Source organism: Raphanus sativus, unplaced genomic scaffold, assembly GCF_000801105.2.
Source record: "Raphanus sativus cultivar WK10039 unplaced genomic scaffold, ASM80110v3 Scaffold1895, whole genome shotgun sequence".
Classification (NCBI taxonomy): Eukaryota; Viridiplantae; Streptophyta; class Magnoliopsida; order Brassicales; family Brassicaceae; genus Raphanus; species Raphanus sativus.
In genome coordinates, this window is record NW_026617204.1 from 1 (window position 1) to 18,635 (window position 18,635).

Genomic DNA, 18,635 nt, shown 5'->3' on the forward strand with positions numbered 1-18,635 from the left:
AAAATATATGAAAACAATCTATGCGGATGCTAAGATCAAGATCGAGTAGTACAATAAACCACATAACCTATTAAATAAAATTAACTACAGCACGAATAAAATAGATCCATATATTATTAAAATAATATCTATATCTGAAATTTCTCAATAAACATTCTCTTGAATCCTCATTTTCTTACATAAATACAAAAAAATCCTTACTTAAAAAAATAAAAATTCAATCATTATTAACAAGGTTTCTTCTTTTGAAATCTAATTGATGCATTTTATATTTGATCTATTTTCTACTTTTTATAGAAGATAACATTCTTTATAAACTTAATAAAAATATTTTTTTCTATTATAGATGAATACATTAAAGGGATTTTCATTTAAATGTTAAAACTCTTTTATTTTTGAGAAAACATATAAATAGCTTAGAGATGATCTAATCTAGTTTAGAATTACGTTTCTAATTAACTAGTTTGTCAACGGAACCGAAAAAGTAAAAATGTTTAGAATAATATTTTAATAGAAATTTATATTATTAATTAATGGAAATTTAGATCGTGACAATATATTCATGTATAATTAGTGCTATACAAATATAGTTTTGAGAAAGAAATAGCTTGTAAATTAAAGTTATAAGATTCAGAATATATTTAGATACACATACATAATATGAATGTCGGCAAAATTACTAAATAATAATTGAATTAATATGAACAAAATCTCTCTAATGATTTAAGGTTGTTTAAATATTATCTGTGAATTTTGCCTTTTGATTTCTTTCTTAATCAAACGTGTATTGCATTTCAGTTAGAAGGGCAAAATAGTAATCTGGAGCTGCTCTAACAATATATACACACACATATATTCATTCACCCCTAAAAGACTTTTAATTTCGCCGAGTCTTCTCCCTTCGTCCGACTTGTCTTCTCCCTTCGTAGAATCGCCTTTGGTAGGTTTCTCGATTCCTCTCGGGCTCTCTCGTATTACGTTGCTCGAGGCTCATTTTCAGGCTCCTTTATATGGATCCCGTGACATTTCTCTGAGGCGATTGCTTTTGTTTATTTTAGGAACGAGACGGTTATGCTTTTGGTGAATTTTGAGAGTTTTTTTTTAATCTGAAGAGGAGTTCCGTTCGTTTTATACTTGTTTTGATTATGTCTGGGCCATCTTTGTATAAGACGAAGCTTTGTATTTTGTATGAGAAGAATGGTCACTGTTCGAAGCCTAATTGCACTTTCGCTCATGGAGCTGCTGAGCTCCGTCTTCCTGGTGAATCTTCTTCTTTCAGAGGTAAGGAATCTTGTTTCTGCCTTTTTTTTTTCCATAAAGGCTATTTGATTCCATTATGAGTAACTTTCTCCTGCAGTTTTTGTGGTATCAGTATTAGACTTTTCTTTGGTCTTGGTTATAATTTATCAACTAGATCTTGACCCGTGCGCCCGCACGGGCACTAATTTTCTATTTTTTTTTATATTAAATGATATATTTATAATATTTGATCGTTTTACATTGACTAAGTTAGAAGTTGATATTTGGATACTCACACGAATTTGATTAAAATCTATTCAGATTTGAGTTTTTTTGAGTTTAAAGATTCTAGCTGTATTCGATTGTTTATAAATTTTTGTCCCGGTTTGATTCGGATCTTTACAGGTTTGGATAACCCGTTTAAATTATTTTTTAAATTTTCAAAATTTATATATACTTTAAATTTTCCTAAATCTAAAAATAAAAATAATATAACGTATAAAAATAATATAACATATAAATTTAAATAATGTAAATCCGTTTGGATATTTATCCAGTTTCGGTTCAAATTTGGTGCTACTTTCTCGTTCAGATTTTTTAAATGAAGAGTTGATATTATAATTTCCATTAATTGTTAGTCCAATAAAATAAGCTGATAAAAATATATATTTTTGACATTGATTTAATGAAAAAGTGAATGAAGTGTATTTAAATCAAATTTAATTTAAGAAAACAAATTAATGTTCACCGAATATTTAACATGTACTTTTTGCTTAATATATTGGAAAGTGATTTAGTGAACAATGAGAATATGGAAGGTTATTCTTAGAATATTTGGTTAAAAAAGATTCTTACAATCACGTTTAAAAAATATCAGTTTAGATATTTTTATAATCACGTTTAAAAATTATCAGTTTAGATATTTGGTAAGATTCCATAATTTTATTTTAGAAATATAATTAAATGACAAAAAATCTAGTGGCATAGACTTGTAATTATTTAGGAAAACTAAGGGTTAATTCTAATTTGTACTTCACTTTTAATAGATTAGATTTGTTTTACTGACTAGTTTTTTTTGTTTACTGCGGAATCATTATGGATAATATGGCTGTCCCATTTGCAGAAAGATAGCAAGCTTTTTAGTATTATAGGAGTGGATTCTGCTGGTCTTTCTTGCTCAATTTTACATTGGTTTTCTTTATTGATCTTGAAAGCACTTTCTTTTTGAAGATAATCATCAATCAGTCAGTTATGGATTTTTTTTTGGGGGGTATTTATTCTTCAACAACCATGGTTCTCAGACTTCAAGAATCAATCAGTGATTGTTATTAGGACTTCTGCCAGTTGTGTGTTTGGGGATTCCTTGTTCTTGGCTTCTTTGATTCTGAGGTGTACAGACTACAGAGCTTGATATTCCCATGATTCTTATGTATATTCAATCGTCTCACAAGCAGTTTCTGGGACCAACAAGTATGCATTGTCTCTAGGAATTGATTTTCAAATTTTGGTGGATTGTGGTTTTCTTATTGAATGGCTCTCTTCAAGATCTCTCGTCCAACATGATGTTGAAGCATTGTCCTTTTTCTGTGTAATTGAATGTATCTTCAAGATTGGTTGTTATTTATCGATGGGAGACAATGACTTTCACTTATTTAGTGCCCATTTGTGGCTTTTTCCCACTCCTGGTAAGAAGAGGACATTTTCTTTGTGGTCTCTTTGAGCTGTGGCAAGTAAGCATCATAGCGTTTTCTTCTTCTTGGTGTTAGTCGTAGTTTTATCCAGGCGTTGTTGACTTGCATGATTCTGATTCGGAGTTCACATCTCTAATAAAAGTTATGCTTTACTACAAAGTCTGTTTCGTTTACCGCAGGCAGACGTCACAATCTTGATGGTGACTTAAGAGATAAACTTGGTAGAGACTTTTCTCCAGAGCGGAGACCTTCTTTGGACAGAAGTGGAAGGAGAGTACAAAGATTTAGTGGTAACATCTGCAGCTTTGGTTCTGTTGATTGTTAGTTAGGCACAAGCACAAAACTCTATCAAATTCTTGTTATATATTTCTTTCTTCTGATTATTACCGATGGGATTCAAATTTGCAGGACATGAAAATCCCAGGGCCTTTGAGAAGCGAAGGTATGCCTTCTGCTTTGCTAGGCTCTTCTATGGTGATTTGATGGTTTCTCCATGCTTTAAACTGTGCTTTATATCTTTTATTATCACAGAGATGTAGACTACAGGGAGAACCGCAGATATGACGAACGAAGTGATTATGCTGGTGGTTTGAAAGCTGGAAGTAGGATTGAAGTCAGGGAAAGAGATGAACGAAATAAGTTTCTGGGATATAATAATGTTCTGGAAGAGCAGGTTTGAAACTTTGATGGACATTGTTCTCTTTTTATTCAGATGCTGTTATTAATCTAACCTTTCCTCTGGGAATATATGTAGTTAAAAGATGTAGAGCAAGATGTTAAGATGTTAACTGATGAAAAATTACGGTTGGAGGTAAACTTATCCATTCCATAGTTAAATCTTATTGCATTTGAACTTGACATATATGATTGGCACACTACTTTTGTATAAAGGCTGCTGTTGAAAGGAAGGAAAGGGATGCAGACAGTCTTACGTCTAAGATCCAGGAGCTTCGGACCCAGTTGTATAGAGAGAAAGAGGAATGTAAGAGGTAATGGGTATACTCCTAGTAATGTAGTTTAGCAAATTCTAGATTAGATCTTCTGCTGACGAGTGTTGTACAATCAAATCTATTTGTATGTCACAGGATAACTTCAAGCACGAAGAAATTTGTGAAAGAATATAATCGTTTCTTGCGGGCACAAGATGATGTAAAGAGGCAGGGCATTATCCTTTTGTCTGATTACTTAAAAAGTATCCAATGCAAAGATTTCATTCATTAAACGTTGCTTTGACAAAATCTGTAGGTCAGAAGCTCGTCTTCAGAAGTTAGGAACCCAACTTAGTACGTATCTTCTTGGAAACGAAGGCAATGATGACAGGGAAACAGACATCGATACTGTGAGCGATGAAGAGAAAAATGGTCGGAATCTGAGAAGTGCTTCTGATTTACAAAATGAGCTGCAGAATACATCTTCAGTGTCCAGGAAAAGGCATTATGTGGAACAGTATACGACCAAAGAGTCTGTTCAAGATGGTAAAGTAATCTGTACATATACGTCTTTGTTTAAACTAGTTTTAGCGAAAGTCAGTTGTTAAGTTTATCCATCTGTTTCAGCCTTGATAGGAAGACGTGAAGAAGATAAGGTGGAGAATGGGAGGAGTCCTTCTCGTTGGAATAGGATTCCTTCTATATCATTTTCCGAAGAGGAAAGTAGAGCGCGGAACGAGGAAGACACGATGAACAAGTCCTTATCGAAGGAAGACACTAGGAAAAGAAGAAGGCTTTCTTCTGGCACCTCATCTAGCAATAAGGTAATACATCTCTTTTTCACTTTCTTCTTTTAACTGTGGAGAGAACACGACATTTGGGGGATCAAGTTGACTGGTTCTTAAAAGTTTGGTTACGGTGGTGCAGGTAATGTCGTCAACAAGCATGGCAGCTCGGGTATCTGATGAAGTGGCAGAGTTTGAAGAAGAAAATACTCGAGAAGCCAATGGCTCTCCTCTCATATCTCTTCCTCCACCCCCACCTTTCAGAGATGCCCATTTTCAGGTAAAGCATCACCAAGAAAAAAAAATATAATTGTTTGGTGACAGAGTGATCCTCACTTTGTGCTCTGAATAATGTTGTGTCGTGTGTATCCAGGGAGACGAGGAGGCAAAAGTCGATGTGATTGAACGGAGGAAAGCCGATGATGTTGATTCCGTCTGATCTTAATCTGAATTCATAACCTCTTAGACAGAAAGTTCTGTTCTTTTAAGTAATATATGCTAGGGAAGCTTTACATTTTGTTCTGTGCAGTACTTAAAACAAAGATTAGAATGGGTACATGATGATCTTTAAATATATTTAATCTTCGTTTATGGATATGTATTAAGCTCTATGGATATGTATTAAGCTCCAGGAGAACTAAGGCTTAGATATCAAAACGTAAGCTGAGGAACAGAAAAATTTAGTATCTCTGTTCTTATGGCTTATTAGGAGATGGATGAATCTTCCAGACATTTAGGGGGGCAGTTCAGGTGAAACCGTAGTTTGCAAGTAATGATTGTCTCTCGTTGTATGGAAGCTCCTCGTCTATAATATGAAATCGCCACCTGTTTTTATATGTGAACTGAAAAGAAAACATAAGCTACTGTTTGCGTAAAGCATTCAATTACAAATGGTAAGAGAGGAGACAAGATGAGGGAGGGTACCTCTTCGTTCTTGCTGATAAGTCGAGTAGTAATGCAATTATAACTGCTTTCCGTCTCTGTCCTGCAAAAATACCACAAGAAAAAGAATCCACGTGGAGGAATCTAAGTGGCCATGCCCCAGGAGATAGTAGAAACATTAATCCTTTGAGATGTGTAACACATACAAGATTGTAAAAAAAGATACCTCTTCTCTTTTGAAGGCTTTTGCATTAGGGAAACAAAGAATGGTTCATACAGCTCTGAAGAGCTTGGTTTTAAATGGCGAGCGCTACTGTCGCCATGGCGCTTGGCGACCTTTGGCGAGCTCCAAAACATCTCACCACCTTGTGGCCAAGCGAGATACGTATGTCGAACACCTTTGATCGCCTTACCTACATACAACGTGTCGATCAAAGCGTCGCCTTGTGGTTAGAAAACAACCTAAACTGGTTGGTTACGTAAAAGAGGCAATAACATGTACAATACTCAAAATATTCTCTCAATATACTCTAACAGAACCTAATTGATCTAGAAAAGTAAAAAACCCTAAGTCCTTGTACTATATAATAGGTACACAGCCCCTAAAATTCTTCACGCTTTCTCCTCAACTCTATACACAGCATATAAGTCTCCTCAACTCTATACACAGCCCCTAAGCTTTCTTTTCTGGTTTGTTTCGTTTGGTTTTCATCATACTTCTTTTTTTTTGTCACTTAACCATCATACTTCTTTAATTAAACAAAGATATCTTTAACATAATAGGTTCATAGTTATGGTAGTTTAAGTCTTTTGTTTTCTTTTTCATGTACCAGTACCATCCATTCTTCTTTTGCCTAGTTTACGTGCCTACTAGCTTAACACATCATGTTATCAGGTACTTTTTAAGATCACATGTTTTATGAAGTATTTCTTAAGATCACGTATCACGGTATCACTGTCGTAGTGTTAACTGTTTAAGTTTATAATAACCTACCATCATGTTTATCAAGTACTTGTTTAGCTTTTCTTTTCTGTTTTTTAGTTTACATTTTCTGTTTTCTCATTGAAATTTTATCATGTCTGAGATTGGAGGATCATCCCAAGGAGGCGCAACACAAGGATCATCTCAGGCTAGAGCATCTCAGACTGATCCAGGATGAAGTATGGAACGCTTGTCTCAAATATCAGCAACAAATGGAAGTGTATCTTTTTCCATGAAAGAAATTAATGGAGATATCTCATGTCTAAAACACCACTTGGTTGGAGGTAACACAAGTGTCACGGTGTGTCTAATTGTCCAGAGCATGTGAGATTTGAGTTGCAAAACAATTATGACACACTGTGGCACTTGTGTTATCTGCAACCAAGTGGTGTTTCAGACATGAGATATCTCTCCTGTTATTTGAGACTTGCGTTCCGTACTTTCTTCCTGGATCAATTAGAGTTTCCTCTCAATTTTGTTTCTCTATTAGTCTACCTGGAGATGATTTTAGTGGACAAGACAAGTAAAGTGAATCAATAGAGAGGACAACTTTAAAAAAGGACAAGTCAGATCACCTTGTTGGATGAATGTTGGATACCAACAAGAATCTAATTTATTTTGTCGTTGTTCTGTAAAAAAATATGGTGATTTTATATCCTGGTGGTGCTTAGTTGGACTTTGGGTTCTTGTGGCTGTTGGTTATAGCAATGATCTTCTTAAACTTAATCTCATATGAATGAAATTCAGTGAAAAAAGGTTTACGACTTCAAATTACAAGATCCGTCTGATGCTGACGAAGTCAAAAGACATCAATGTAGACAACACAAAGTACCTTCCTTTCTTCCATGAATACTCTGCTAAGTTGCTGATACATATATTACAGTTACCCACTTGGATACTCCCCATTTAGGAACTCACGCACTACTCTCTTACTCCATAAACATCAAACTTCTAAATTCTGAGACAATGCTAAAAGTTGCAAGTTCAGTCAGACATGACCATTTACGCATCTGCGCTGCTTTGCTGAATATTATTGAGATTGTGATGGTATCAAGCACATCCAAAGAACTCTTCTATTGATTGTGAGGTGAACACGTTCGGAGCCGTTCGCTCTGGTTTGGCTGCAGAAACGTGCAGCTGAAACTTTATGAACCTCTGCAAATAGTACAAAACAAACATAAGAGAGAAAATTCAGTTTAAACTAAACTGTGGATAATTAATGTTAAGTGAAACAAAGGAAAAGGTATTTACAGCTAGTTGTGTGCTGATTTCTGGATTTGTATCAATATGCCAGTCAGGTTCTAGTTGCCTCACAAAGGATGTTCTTCCGATCTCTGTACTACAAAACAGCACCTGCAAAATTTTCGTATCACAACTATTGAAAGTCTTCACATTGTCGAAAGATAGGATACCAGTTCGTCTTGTTTGCTTTGATAAGACTGATTTGAGTGTGTACCTTGTCTTTGACCAAACCACCAGATGTGAAAACGCCTGCAGTCTCTAGTGCCTGTAGAACTTTGGCCTGCGTATTAATTAGTGCTCAAAATGTGAGTATCAGATTCACTGATCATAAACATGCTTGCTAAGTCAACAGCAAAACACGTCTCGGAGTATTAAATTGCACCCAATGAACTAGGCCTCTTCATCTAATAATGTATTATACATGTGCTAACGAACTCTTCTTATCAAACATTATCTAATCTAGAAATTCTCCATGTTATGGACCCACTGCTCGAGCTTTTAAGCTATTCACAACTAATTAGCTGTGCCATGCTAAGGCCCAAGTACAGACAGGAAGGCCAAGAAAAGAACATGAATGCGAGTGAAGAATTAATGGAAAAGAAGTTGTTGCTGCTCTCACTTCGCTTTGGTCGTCAAGAACTCTTTCCATGAGATACAAATCACAACACTTGGTAATCTCTAGGAGAACTTCCACAACGGATGACCTCACTGTTGCTTGTTTCTGCATTCAAAAAATTTGCTCGAGTCAGGTTACAGATGCATAGAAAAAATGCAAATAATATTTAGAATGAATTATCAAAAAGGAAGTATGTTTACTACTTGAAGTTCTTCAGGACTTGATTCCTCAAGAATGACACCAAGAAGACGGCATGTTACCTACAAAATACACATTAGACAAAGGGTGGAGCTCAAGACAATAATGCTAGCAAACGATTCCATATGGTCAATAGTTTATCTGAGAAGACACATGAGAAGAAGATGTCTATGAATATCAAGTGTATCAACCATGGACTCAGTTTCAAGTGATTTTACAACATTCTCAAACAATGCAGACATGTAATTTAATTACCTTCCTTCCTTCACTAAGTCTCTGCCTAACTATCTGCCCCAATGTAGGCTGTCAAAAACAAAAAAAAAAGAAACTTGATTTAATAACAGAAGGGAGTCTCTATAACTAAATAATTAGTACAAGAGAAATAGAATGTCACTTTTCCAGGCTGAAAAAACTGATCAACAACATCCTCATGAGGCGAAGAAGAAACATCAGGAGAAGGAGCAGTAGAGGTTTCATGATCTGATTGCAACCTGCGTTTTGGTCTCCTTATTTCAGGTTGTCTTCTTATTGCCCTCCATGTGAATATCACAGCGATTGCAAGCCCCGCTATGGCACCAATCGATCTTGAATCCTAATTTACAAACAAACCCCACCAATAAGTACCAATCAAACTCTCAAAATTCTCACAAAGTTTGGATCTTTCTTAGCTTAGCTTTGATCTGAATCAATTCAACTGAAGAATAACTACTTCCCTAGAGTTGGGCATTAATCAAGTTACAATCTTTGAAGCTCAATTCGAATCAAAAGCTTACGACTTTCAGATCCAATTACAGAGAACTGTGTAAGGGCTAACGTAAAATGGAGAGAAAGAGAGAGAGAACCAGATTGCGAATAGGTGTAGAGAAGAGACCAGACATCTTGAAAGCCACGTAACCGCTTAATCGTTTGATTAGTCGACCGATCTCTTCTGTAGGTGATGACGATTCAGCCATAACTCAAAACCGTCGTCGTTTTAACACAGAACAACAATCAGGAGGTGGTTCTTAGCTTCAAGCTTTCGCCACCGGTCGGTCTCAACTCAAGCCAAGAGCTCTTACTTTTCCCCAGAACAAATACTCCAATCCCTTTGATACTACTAACACGTGTCTATGTTCACACGTGGCCGTGGATAAGCGTGTGAGACCACGGTTTAATCTGTGGGGTGCGATGGATGCGATCTCGAAAGGCTATATATTTTTATTTTTGTACAATCTGAGTTTTAGATGTTTTCTTACATGATAAACACAGTACAATTCCAAGCGTGAGAAAGACTAGGAGGCGTGATTTGTTTTCGTTTTGGTGTTGTTTGTTAGTTCAGCTATCGCGGAGTATGATTTTACATGTGAAAAGAAGGAAACAGATAGATGAATTTGTTGAACAAAAACCACATGAGGAACATGTTGGGAAAAAAAAATATTTTTGTTCAAAAAATTATAGTTATTCAAATTTTAGACCATAATCCTGGTCTAGTATACATAGATGAGCGATATTGATTAAATTTTATCACTTAAATTTAAAGTAAATTCTTTAAAAATTGAAATTTTAAGATTTAACAGTCAGATTTTGATAAACTTTTTCCGCCGATCAAACGTGTATAGTTAAGACAGAAAAACTCGTATGTTATACGTGTAAAGGTGACAAAAACAATTCAGCCAAGAGACTTTTAGGGATGGAGTGTCACCGTTTTATAGCAGCTCTTTTTTCGAGGTGAAAAGAATAACTCTCCAAAGCTCTATAACTCATTATAACTCCAACTCCATTTTGTTAACTCAGTGTTGCTCACACCTTCCTCCAACCCAAGCGTAGAACTCGCTGTTGTAGTGCCTGTAAATTTGAAAACATTTTTATTTAAAAAAAAAACTTTTGTGGCATCGAAATCAAGAACTTGATTACATTAGTTATAAAGTATATTTCATTTTCTAAATTGATTAACAAAGACAATTATAGTTTTATACTGCATGATATATGTATATGAGAAATTCAAGAAAGGCTTACTCGTCTTCTAGTATATCGTGGACGCAAAAGTGACAAGGATCCCATGAACATTCAATGAGACAACCAAAGAACTAGGATGCTTATTATGAGCCAACCGGTCTATGTACGCATGCAGACCCGGTCTTACGCCGTGAAACGCCTCCAAACTCTTAGCTAACCACTCGTTTCGTGCGACGAGCTTCTCCATCACGTGGGAGACTATAGTCAGCATCTCGGAGTGGCGGCTTCCCTTTCTTGTTCCACGACCGAGTCCGGTTCATCGTCTCAGGCTGAGGCTAGCATAGTGTGTTTTCTTTCTCTCCTATAAATGGGAGATGTTGTGTCGTTCATTTTGGTTATATCTTAGCTTGTAGGTGGGTGGTGGAGATCGGATGAGTCTTATTAGAGCATCTCCAATGGTGAGACTACCATTTGAGTCCTTAGGCTTTACTTTAATAATTTTTTTTCTTTTTTGAAGAGTTAAGGATTATAATCCAAAAAGTCAGTCCAATGGTGTACTCCATTTAGGAATCCTTAGGAAAAAAAATTATAGTGTGAAATGCATATGTTTAGAATTGAAACAATATTGTCAATTGCATTGAGTTAAAAAATTATAATGTGAAATGCATATGTTTTGAACTTATCTACCAAATGCAAAAAGACTAAAAACGTCTTTGATTTCTGTGAAGGAAGAAAGGAATAACAATCAGCTCTGGTGATGGAAAGTGAACCCAATAGCAATATCCCAATTATCTGTGAAGGAAGAAAGGAATAAACGAAAGAGAAGAAGAAAGCATATTCGACAATCATCATTGAGAACAAGTGGATTTGCTACCAAACATCAAAATTAAGTTATATAAGACAAAGACGCAACAACTAAACTCACATTTGATTCAAGTTGTACCAGGACGATAAGCATTAACAGTAGCACCCAACTCGATCAAAGTCTTGGATCGTAAAGCTCGGAGTTCATGCAAGCCATTATAAAAGGCGTTTTGCCTTCTCTATCCATCCACTACAATCCCAAATCACACACAAAATTATACGAAAAAAGAAAAAAAAATCCTAATTTAGGAGGAAAATTGAACAAAGAAATTGAACCTCGAGGTCAGCTCCTTCGCGACGAAGAGATCGATCCCTTCAGCCTTACCGTATCTCACTTACTGAAACAGCAATTCCTCTTTCGATTGCTGTTGCCCCATTTTTTTTTTCTCTTCGTCGATCAAACCAAATTTCTGAAAAAAATTCAACGAGAGGAAGAAAGAGACAAGGAACTCTAGAACCAATAGCGTCATGCCAGCGCACTAAGGATCAGTCTCATAATTCTCTTAATTAAGGATCAATTCTTAGGTACACAAATTTTTTAATATTTTTTTAATCCTTTTACCTTAAGGATTTGGGTTAAGGACTTGTTATGAGCCTGCGTTGGAGGTGCTCTTACCCTTACGCGGAGATGTTATTATGTTTCGTTTGACTTTTGAGCAGATTGTGAAGTGGATATGACATGTGTCATTTTGTAAGTAGAGAGGGTTCCGATATTTTTTTTGTTGTATTTTCAGCGAATAAATCAGTTATCAAACAACTTTTTCCACGTACTTTGGCATATTCCAATAATATCTCGATGCAAATACTAAATTTAGTATCGTTAGATTCTTTCCAATGTGAGAAAAGAACGTACACGTTAACTCTGTACGATGCATGCCATGGGGATTTTCACGTCAGATTTTTGTGGGACCGCGTTTTCACTAGTTATAAAACACAGCAAAGCAACCTTTAACCTCTCTTAAGTTTTTGTTTTCACTTCTTCTTCTACCTGATTACGCCACGTGGAATTTAACTCGGAGTTTTTAACCACGTGGGCAAACGTTTTCACACGGTATAAAAGCAGCGCAACCCTACATCTATCACTCTTTTCTTTTCCCCTTTCTACGTGATTTACACCACTGTAAAAACTCTCTCTTTCGTTCTTAACTTTCACTCGATTCAAAAGAAAATATTTTGTTTTAGCTTGTAATATGTTTTTATCGATACTCTGTAAATCCTCTATCAACAAGTTTTGAATTTCTCTACTCAACGTGAAGGCTGTGAATCGCACTAATACGTAAGTGTTTCTTCCTCTATTTAAGCTTTCAAAGACAGTTTGATATGTGTTTTCTTATTCGAAACGTAACAAATTACAACAATTTGTCCCGATTTTTAATCTAATATATTTCATCACAAAACCCATCATGCATCCAAATTGCTACGATCTGAAATTCCAAAATCAACATTTTTCTTTTTTTTTTGTACCCAAAATCATAATTTTCTTCTGAGATAGCTCTAAAATGTTCACGAATCTCTGTTTTGCAGGATCTTACTAGTGTTTCTTGATCGAAGTAATAACAAAAAGCGTGACATTAAATTTGATTAGAAATCTCACATATTCGAATTTTTTTTATAAACTATTTTTTTGTTCTATCATATCTCAAAATATGGAGCCGAAATGTGATTATTGTGCAACCACACAAGCAATAATTTACTGCAAATACGATTTGGCTAAACTATGCCTAAACTGCGACGTCCATGTACACTCTCCGAATCCTCTGTCTCGCAGACACATGCGTTCTCTGATCTGCGATAAATGCTTCTCACAGCCTGGCATTATCCAATGTCTCGACCATAAGGTTTCATATTGCCAAGGATGCCAATGGCATGTAAGCAACTGCTCTGCTTTAGGACATAGACTTCAAAGGCTAGATCCATTCTCCGGTTGTCCTTCTCGGACGGAATTTTCAAGAATGTGGTCTTCAATTCTTGAATCTTCTGTTTCCAGTTCAGTTAAACCGTCCATTGGTTCTTTGCCCTTGGTTGATCCCAACAATGACATGTTCAACATGTCAAAAATCAACGAGTTAGACGATTTGATTGGTTCCTCTTATTCAGTAATGTCACAAAACAACACTTACATTCAGAATCTCAGTGATCAATCATCTTTCTTTTCTGGGGATTCTAAGGTACTGTTGATAAATTGAGGACCTAACCAAACATGTTTCTTAAGTTTTTGGGTGAACTATGTCATTCTCACTTGTGCGTGTTTGTCAGGGATGTCCTGATTTGCTTTTAAAACTTGAAGAAGGGGAAGAAGATCTATGTGAGGGACTTAACTTGGACAATGCGCCGTTAAACTTTGATGTTGGAGATGATATCATCTGCTGCTCGCCACAAGAACACATAGAATCTGATCATACGTTGCCAAATGGTCTCTTTGTTTACAAGAACATCATATCTGTTACCGACTCAAACTTTACTACTGACAACCCTTTAGAGGTCGGTCACTTTTGCTTCTTTTTTGTTTCTTTTTATGCCAATCTAAATATAATTACAATAAACTCAGCATAATCTCTTTTCAGGCAACGTCAACAGGACAGAAAGATTGCAAAAGTTATCAACAGTCAGGTCCGTTGCAAATGAACATCAACATTGGACTTCCTCTTCCTACATCCCCGATCTTGTTCGGACAGATCAATCCGAACATCAAAGGTCATGAAAGCCCTGTAGTGGATTACCAGGATTGTGGTATGTCTACAGGGTTTATAATGAGTGATTCGCCATGGGAATCAAATCTTGACGTTGGGTCTCCACAAGCACGGAATGAAGCCAAGTTGAGATACAAAGAGAAGAAACTCAAGCGCACGTGAGTTATTTATTTTTTAATTTTCTTTACAAAACAGAGCTTTACCAAAAAAACAATAATTCAAGATTAATTGTTTGAATTGTAGTTTTGGGAAACAGATTCGATATGCATCTCGCAAAGCGAGAGCTGACACGAGAAAAAGAGTGAAAGGAAGATTCGTGAAAGCTGGCGACAATTATGACTATGATCCATCATCACCAACCACGAATCAATGAGTTTTCTTTTCCCTAAAACAATGTATGTCTTCTTCTCACGATGATGACGATATATGAGTACTCTTATACGTGGTAAAATAGTGTCTTGTCGGAAAAGTAAGCCAAACTCTTTAATTTTTTGCCTACAGTTTTTTTTTTCTTGAATCGAGGAAGTTAACATGTTGCGGCATGGGAACGTTGGAGAACTGCACGAAGAATGCTGAGACGAATTGGGTGGAAAGCCAAAATGGGTGAAAATATAGTACTTTTGCTTAGTTTTTACAGAAACTCTTTTTTTTATGTTTACCAATAATTTTCTAGTTTTTTTTTTGATAAATAAAGTACTCTGTCCTTCTCCATAGGTTATTTGTTACAGAGGACGCGGTTAACGTGTCTTAGGATGATTATTAAAGAGACTAGTTCTTCTTTTTGTGCAAGTTGTAATAAAAACTGTGGAGTCTTTTGAATTTTGCCCATGAAATTTTTTTGGACCAAAGAACAGACAAGTCATATTCGTTAGTCTTCGTGACTTCGGATGACTTCCCCCAAGTGGTCAGGTAGTACACCACTTGATAAACTATTAAGCTCTCGGATAGAAACTAGTTCTTGATTGCATCATCTTTGTCTTACAGATTATGTTTCCTAGATTTACTTCATTTTGAGTTAGCTTGAACGACACTAACAATTAGCATGGCACGAAGAAAATGTATTTACTCGTAGGTGTTAACTATAAAGCCTTTTTCCCCTAAAAATAGAGTTATCAAGTCTCAGCCTCTAAATATAGGAGATTTAGCAACCAGTTGCTGTCCATGGCCCAAGAATTGCGAATTTCGGTCTAGAACTTCTTGGAAAAAAATGAATGTTTTACTTGCGAAAAGTTTACTAGTATTTCTTATATATAATTAAGGAAAATTGTAACGCCCCGACCGCCCACGGCTAATGAGTCACCCACGCCCGTTCTCTCGACCCGTGGGCCCCATTCCATCCGACGGTCGGTCGTTAATTTTCCAGGGCTCGAAATCATTGTTTACTGACCCTGCAATCACCACCCGACCTTTTCCCGTGCTTTGGCATCACTCACACGCTATCGCAAATCACTTCCCGATAGGTCACCCATCCTTCCACTACTCCAACTCAAGCACGTTTAACTCTGGAGTTCTTTCAGGATGTGCTCCGGAAAAGGTAAGTCAACTTTGGTGACATAGATAGCCAAATCAATTCTCTTAAGCCTTTTCACATATCACAATTCGGGATGTTACAATTCACCCTCTCTCAAAAGACGCAACGTCCTCGCCCCACGACAAGTCTCAAGACGCCTCTCAGGTCAGAACTGAGACGGCTAACCAGCTCTGATACCACTTGTAACGCTCCGACCGCCCACGGCTAATGAACCACCCACGCCCGCTCTTTCGACCCGTGGGCCCCATTCCATCTGACGGTCGGTCGTTAATTTTCCAAGGCTCGAAATTATTGTTTACTGACCCTGCAATCACCACCCGACATTTTCCCGTGCTTTGGCCTCACTCACACGCTATCACAAATCACTTCCCGATAGGTCACCCATCCTTCCACTACTCCAGCTCAAGCACGCTTAACTCTGGAGTTTTGTTAGGATGTGCTCCGGAAAAAGTAAGTCAACTTTGATGACATAGGTAGCCAAATCAATTCTCTTAAGCCTTTTCACCTATCACAACTCGGGATGTTACAAAAATGATAAGTATAAAAAGTATGAAAGACAAAAACGCAGATAAACCAACAAACAAACTCTTTATTCTCTTTGTACCAGAGGAGGCTCCACAGTTCGATTGGTTCTTTGCTTGAACTTTGAGTCTGGTAATTTTATTTCTGATTTGAAGAAAAAAATTCTTCTTCCTTTCCTATTAGTTGCAGATTTTTTCTTTTTGCTATTTTTAGACAATACACATTTCATAATATTCTAATTACGAGCTTCATAAATTAAATTCCCAGTTTTTTTCTTAATAGAAAAATGCATAAAACCCTAGGAATTAATTAATATCTTACACCAAAAAAAGAAAAAAAAAACTAAATCAGAGAAATACAAACGGAACCTCGTCATCGTTACTATCTTGTTCACTCCGTGTCGTATCTTCCACGGCTGCTACTCCTGCCGTCGCCAACGGTAATACAAGGTGGTAGTTGTCTCCGACGAGGCACTTGCGTGTGAGCTTCTGACATGCAGTGCATAACACACGCCTCACATGTCTCCAAGCAAGAAAATTAGCTCCATGAACCCACCGGTCGCACTTCCTACAGAGGAAAGCCGAGTCCGCCTCACAAAACACGGAGGCATCACTGCCGCAAAGCTCACACCTAACCGGAACACTTGGTCTCGTGCAGAGACTCCGGCAACCTCCGTGGACGCTTCTGTTCTCTTCTTCATTCACGCCTCTACACATTTTCTCTTTCTCTATTTATTCTCTCTCTTTCTTTGTTGGGATGATGTTTTTACGAAATTAAGATTTGTAAGTTGGAGAAACGTTAGACATTTTTATATAGGAATATTTTGTTTGTTAAAAGCAAATGAAAGGATTTTTTAATTAATAATTAATAGTGTGGTGTTGTGTTTTATACACGTGGATGAACATTGCCCTATTATTTGACGTAAATGCCCTTAAGAGGGTGAAATCGTCAATGGTGTGTAATTTTTTTTCCTCCAAGCGATGTTTCGTGAGTGCATGACCTTTCATTCAAAAACAAAAACTCTATAGTACTGAAAAGAAAAAAAAAACTCAATAGTCCTGACTCTTTGTTTACAACGCCAACCACATCATCATTTCTTTAAGGGGTGAGATATGATGCTAATTGTATATTGTGTCTGTAATCTGGAACATGATTACGATGTACGATGAAACCAAATCAATCAAGATTTCATATTTTTTTAATAGAAACACCGAAAGTTATTACAAAATTGTAATCATGAAAGATTGTGAGTTTCATTGTATAGAGACTAGCGAGAAATATCATTTATCAAAAATTATATCAGCGAATAAAAATCCGATATATATATATATATAAGGTGTGGCATGAAATGGATGCTTATTTATATATATATATATAGATTTATTTTCTAACTCAGATTTGTGACAGAAATTATCTAAAAAGAGTAAGAGGTAGAAAAGTATATCATACTAACAAGTAATTAGTGGAGGAAAGTAGGGGTAAGCATAAGAAATGGCTAGAATTTTAGGGTGAGATCAACATCTTTGTTAATAGTGTCTTTGGCCCATTGTGTGGTGGTTAATCAGTCAACTTTTATTTAATTATATAAGCTTACTATCACAACAAGCAAAGATGATATGGCTCACATTTAAAGGTTTTTTGGTTTATTTTCCTTTTAGCATCTATATATGTTTTGTTTTTAATGAAAGCTACCCCACGAATTACAAACAATATCAGTTATTTTATAAGGTTTGACTATTAAAATTTAGAAGTGCGATACATTGCGTGTGATTGCTTACTAATCGGAAAGCATCATTAATTACCTTACAATATTCGATTTTAGCTAGCACTGCATTATTAATGAATGGAGTTTGTAAGTTTTGTAACTTGGTAATTTATATTAGTATTGTTGTTGTGTTGTAACATGGAGTCAAATGTAGACCTGTGTGTATCTAAATCTGATTATAGATGACAGAAATAAAAAAAGTTCAAAATCAGGCTAGAAAAGCGTTGCAACCATAAAAAAGCTTTGAATGTGAACCATACAACTGAAGTACCTATGTTACTTCTTATCAGTTATGTAACAAGTAGGTTGGACACATAGCGTATATCTGGAATTTTAAGGATATCCGTGATCTGATTCGTCTCGTACGAATAATCAATTTTTCGATTCGATCTGATCCGTAATGTTTCGGATATTTGGTGTTACGGATATACAGAAAAATCAATATAATTTATCGGATATCCAACTCGATCCGTTGATCCGGTAAAATATTATATTATTTTCAAATAAATTAAAAGAAAAGAATTTTTTTTAATATAAAATAATAATATTTCATTACAAACTAGATTAAAACAATGTATAAAAATTTAATGACCAAATAATTAATTTAGTGAATAAAATAATTAAAATCTATATGGAGATATTAAATTATATATAATTATATATAATATATATATATATATATATATTATATGCACATGTACATTACGGATCAGATTGGATATTTATTTATTAAAAATGAGTATTTGCGATATGTTCCTTATTTG

At 35.8% G+C, this 18,635-nt stretch overlaps 4 protein-coding genes and 1 long non-coding RNA gene across 6 annotated transcripts; 2 read left to right on the forward strand and 3 right to left on the reverse strand.

Annotated features, from left to right (window-relative positions):
• The first annotated feature begins 811 nt into the window (after window positions 1-811).
• Window positions 812-5,241, forward strand: LOC108811476 (zinc finger CCCH domain-containing protein 40). 2 transcript variants are annotated; one of them, XM_056999544.1, is made up of 12 exons: window positions 812-940; window positions 1,059-1,281; window positions 3,110-3,220; window positions 3,339-3,372; window positions 3,462-3,603; window positions 3,685-3,741; window positions 3,822-3,919; window positions 4,016-4,087; window positions 4,176-4,405; window positions 4,487-4,683; window positions 4,787-4,924; window positions 5,018-5,241. In XM_056999544.1, the coding sequence occupies exons 2-12, from the start codon at window positions 1,146-1,148 to the stop codon at window positions 5,081-5,083; spliced, it is 1,281 nt and encodes a 426-aa protein (XP_056855524.1). In that variant the 5' UTR covers window positions 812-940; window positions 1,059-1,145; the 3' UTR covers window positions 5,084-5,241. The 2 variants fall into 2 exon arrangements, with proteins under 2 accessions (XP_056855524.1, XP_056855525.1); XM_056999545.1 differs by lacking the exon at window positions 812-940 and adding an exon at window positions 2,363-2,924 and having other exon boundaries at window positions 1,141-1,281.
• Window positions 5,242-5,326: 85 nt separating this feature from the next.
• On the reverse strand, window positions 5,327-6,193 carry LOC130504931 (uncharacterized). Its single transcript, XR_008941496.1, has 3 exons — window positions 5,753-6,193; window positions 5,569-5,629; window positions 5,327-5,486 (listed from the first exon to the last, which is right to left on the reverse strand). It is a non-coding gene; the product is annotated as an uncharacterized LOC130504931 (long non-coding RNA).
• A 1,057-nt stretch (window positions 6,194-7,250) lies between these two features.
• Window positions 7,251-9,643, reverse strand: LOC108806700 (peroxisome biogenesis protein 22-like). The gene is made up of 8 exons (XM_018578875.2): window positions 9,407-9,643; window positions 8,959-9,156; window positions 8,820-8,867; window positions 8,570-8,626; window positions 8,370-8,471; window positions 7,965-8,030; window positions 7,760-7,861; window positions 7,251-7,663 (listed from the first exon to the last, which is right to left on the reverse strand). Exons 1-8 carry the CDS (start codon window positions 9,515-9,517, stop codon window positions 7,559-7,561), a joined length of 789 nt encoding a protein of 262 aa, XP_018434377.1. The 5' UTR covers window positions 9,518-9,643; the 3' UTR covers window positions 7,251-7,558.
• Window positions 9,644-13,003: 3,360 nt separating this feature from the next.
• Window positions 13,004-14,711, forward strand: LOC130504932 (zinc finger protein CONSTANS-LIKE 12-like). The gene is made up of 4 exons (XM_056999546.1): window positions 13,004-13,531; window positions 13,620-13,844; window positions 13,928-14,211; window positions 14,297-14,711. The coding sequence occupies exons 1-4, from the start codon at window positions 13,010-13,012 to the stop codon at window positions 14,424-14,426; spliced, it is 1,161 nt and encodes a 386-aa protein (XP_056855526.1). The 5' UTR covers window positions 13,004-13,009; the 3' UTR covers window positions 14,427-14,711.
• An 875-nt stretch (window positions 14,712-15,586) lies between these two features.
• Window positions 15,587-16,913, reverse strand: LOC130504933 (B-box domain protein 31-like). The gene has a single exon (XM_056999547.1). The coding sequence runs from the start codon at window positions 16,820-16,822 to the stop codon at window positions 16,454-16,456; it is 369 nt and encodes a 122-aa protein (XP_056855527.1). The 5' UTR covers window positions 16,823-16,913; the 3' UTR covers window positions 15,587-16,453.
• Window positions 16,914-18,635: the final 1,722 nt, after the last annotated feature.

Excerpts from the sequence above, each read along its gene's own strand:
- LOC108811476 (XM_056999544.1), top strand. The coding sequence starts at position 1,146 with ATGTCTGGGCCATCTTTGTATAAGACGAAGCTTTGTATTTTGTATGAG. Across the intron at positions 3,604-3,684 it reads ATAATGTTCTGGAAGAGCAG|TTAAAAGATGTAGAGCAAGA; the intron begins GTTTGAAACTTT and ends GAATATATGTAG. Across the intron at positions 4,088-4,175 it reads GCACAAGATGATGTAAAGAG|GTCAGAAGCTCGTCTTCAGA; the intron begins GCAGGGCATTAT and ends CAAAATCTGTAG.
- LOC108806700 (XM_018578875.2), bottom strand. The coding sequence starts at position 9,517 with ATGGCTGAATCGTCATCACCTACAGAAGAGATCGGTCGACTAATCAAA. Across the intron at positions 8,627-8,819 it reads GACTTAGTGAAGGAAGGAAG|GTAACATGCCGTCTTCTTGG; the intron begins GTAATTAAATTA and ends TGTATTTTGTAG. Across the intron at positions 8,472-8,569 it reads CAAGTCCTGAAGAACTTCAA|AAACAAGCAACAGTGAGGTC; the intron begins GTAGTAAACATA and ends TTTTGAATGCAG.
- LOC130504932 (XM_056999546.1), top strand. The coding sequence starts at position 13,010 with ATGGAGCCGAAATGTGATTATTGTGCAACCACACAAGCAATAATTTAC. Across the intron at positions 13,532-13,619 it reads TCTTTTCTGGGGATTCTAAG|GGATGTCCTGATTTGCTTTT; the intron begins GTACTGTTGATA and ends CGTGTTTGTCAG. Across the intron at positions 13,845-13,927 it reads CTACTGACAACCCTTTAGAG|GCAACGTCAACAGGACAGAA; the intron begins GTCGGTCACTTT and ends ATCTCTTTTCAG.
- LOC130504933 (XM_056999547.1), bottom strand. The coding sequence starts at position 16,822 with ATGTGTAGAGGCGTGAATGAAGAAGAGAACAGAAGCGTCCACGGAGGT.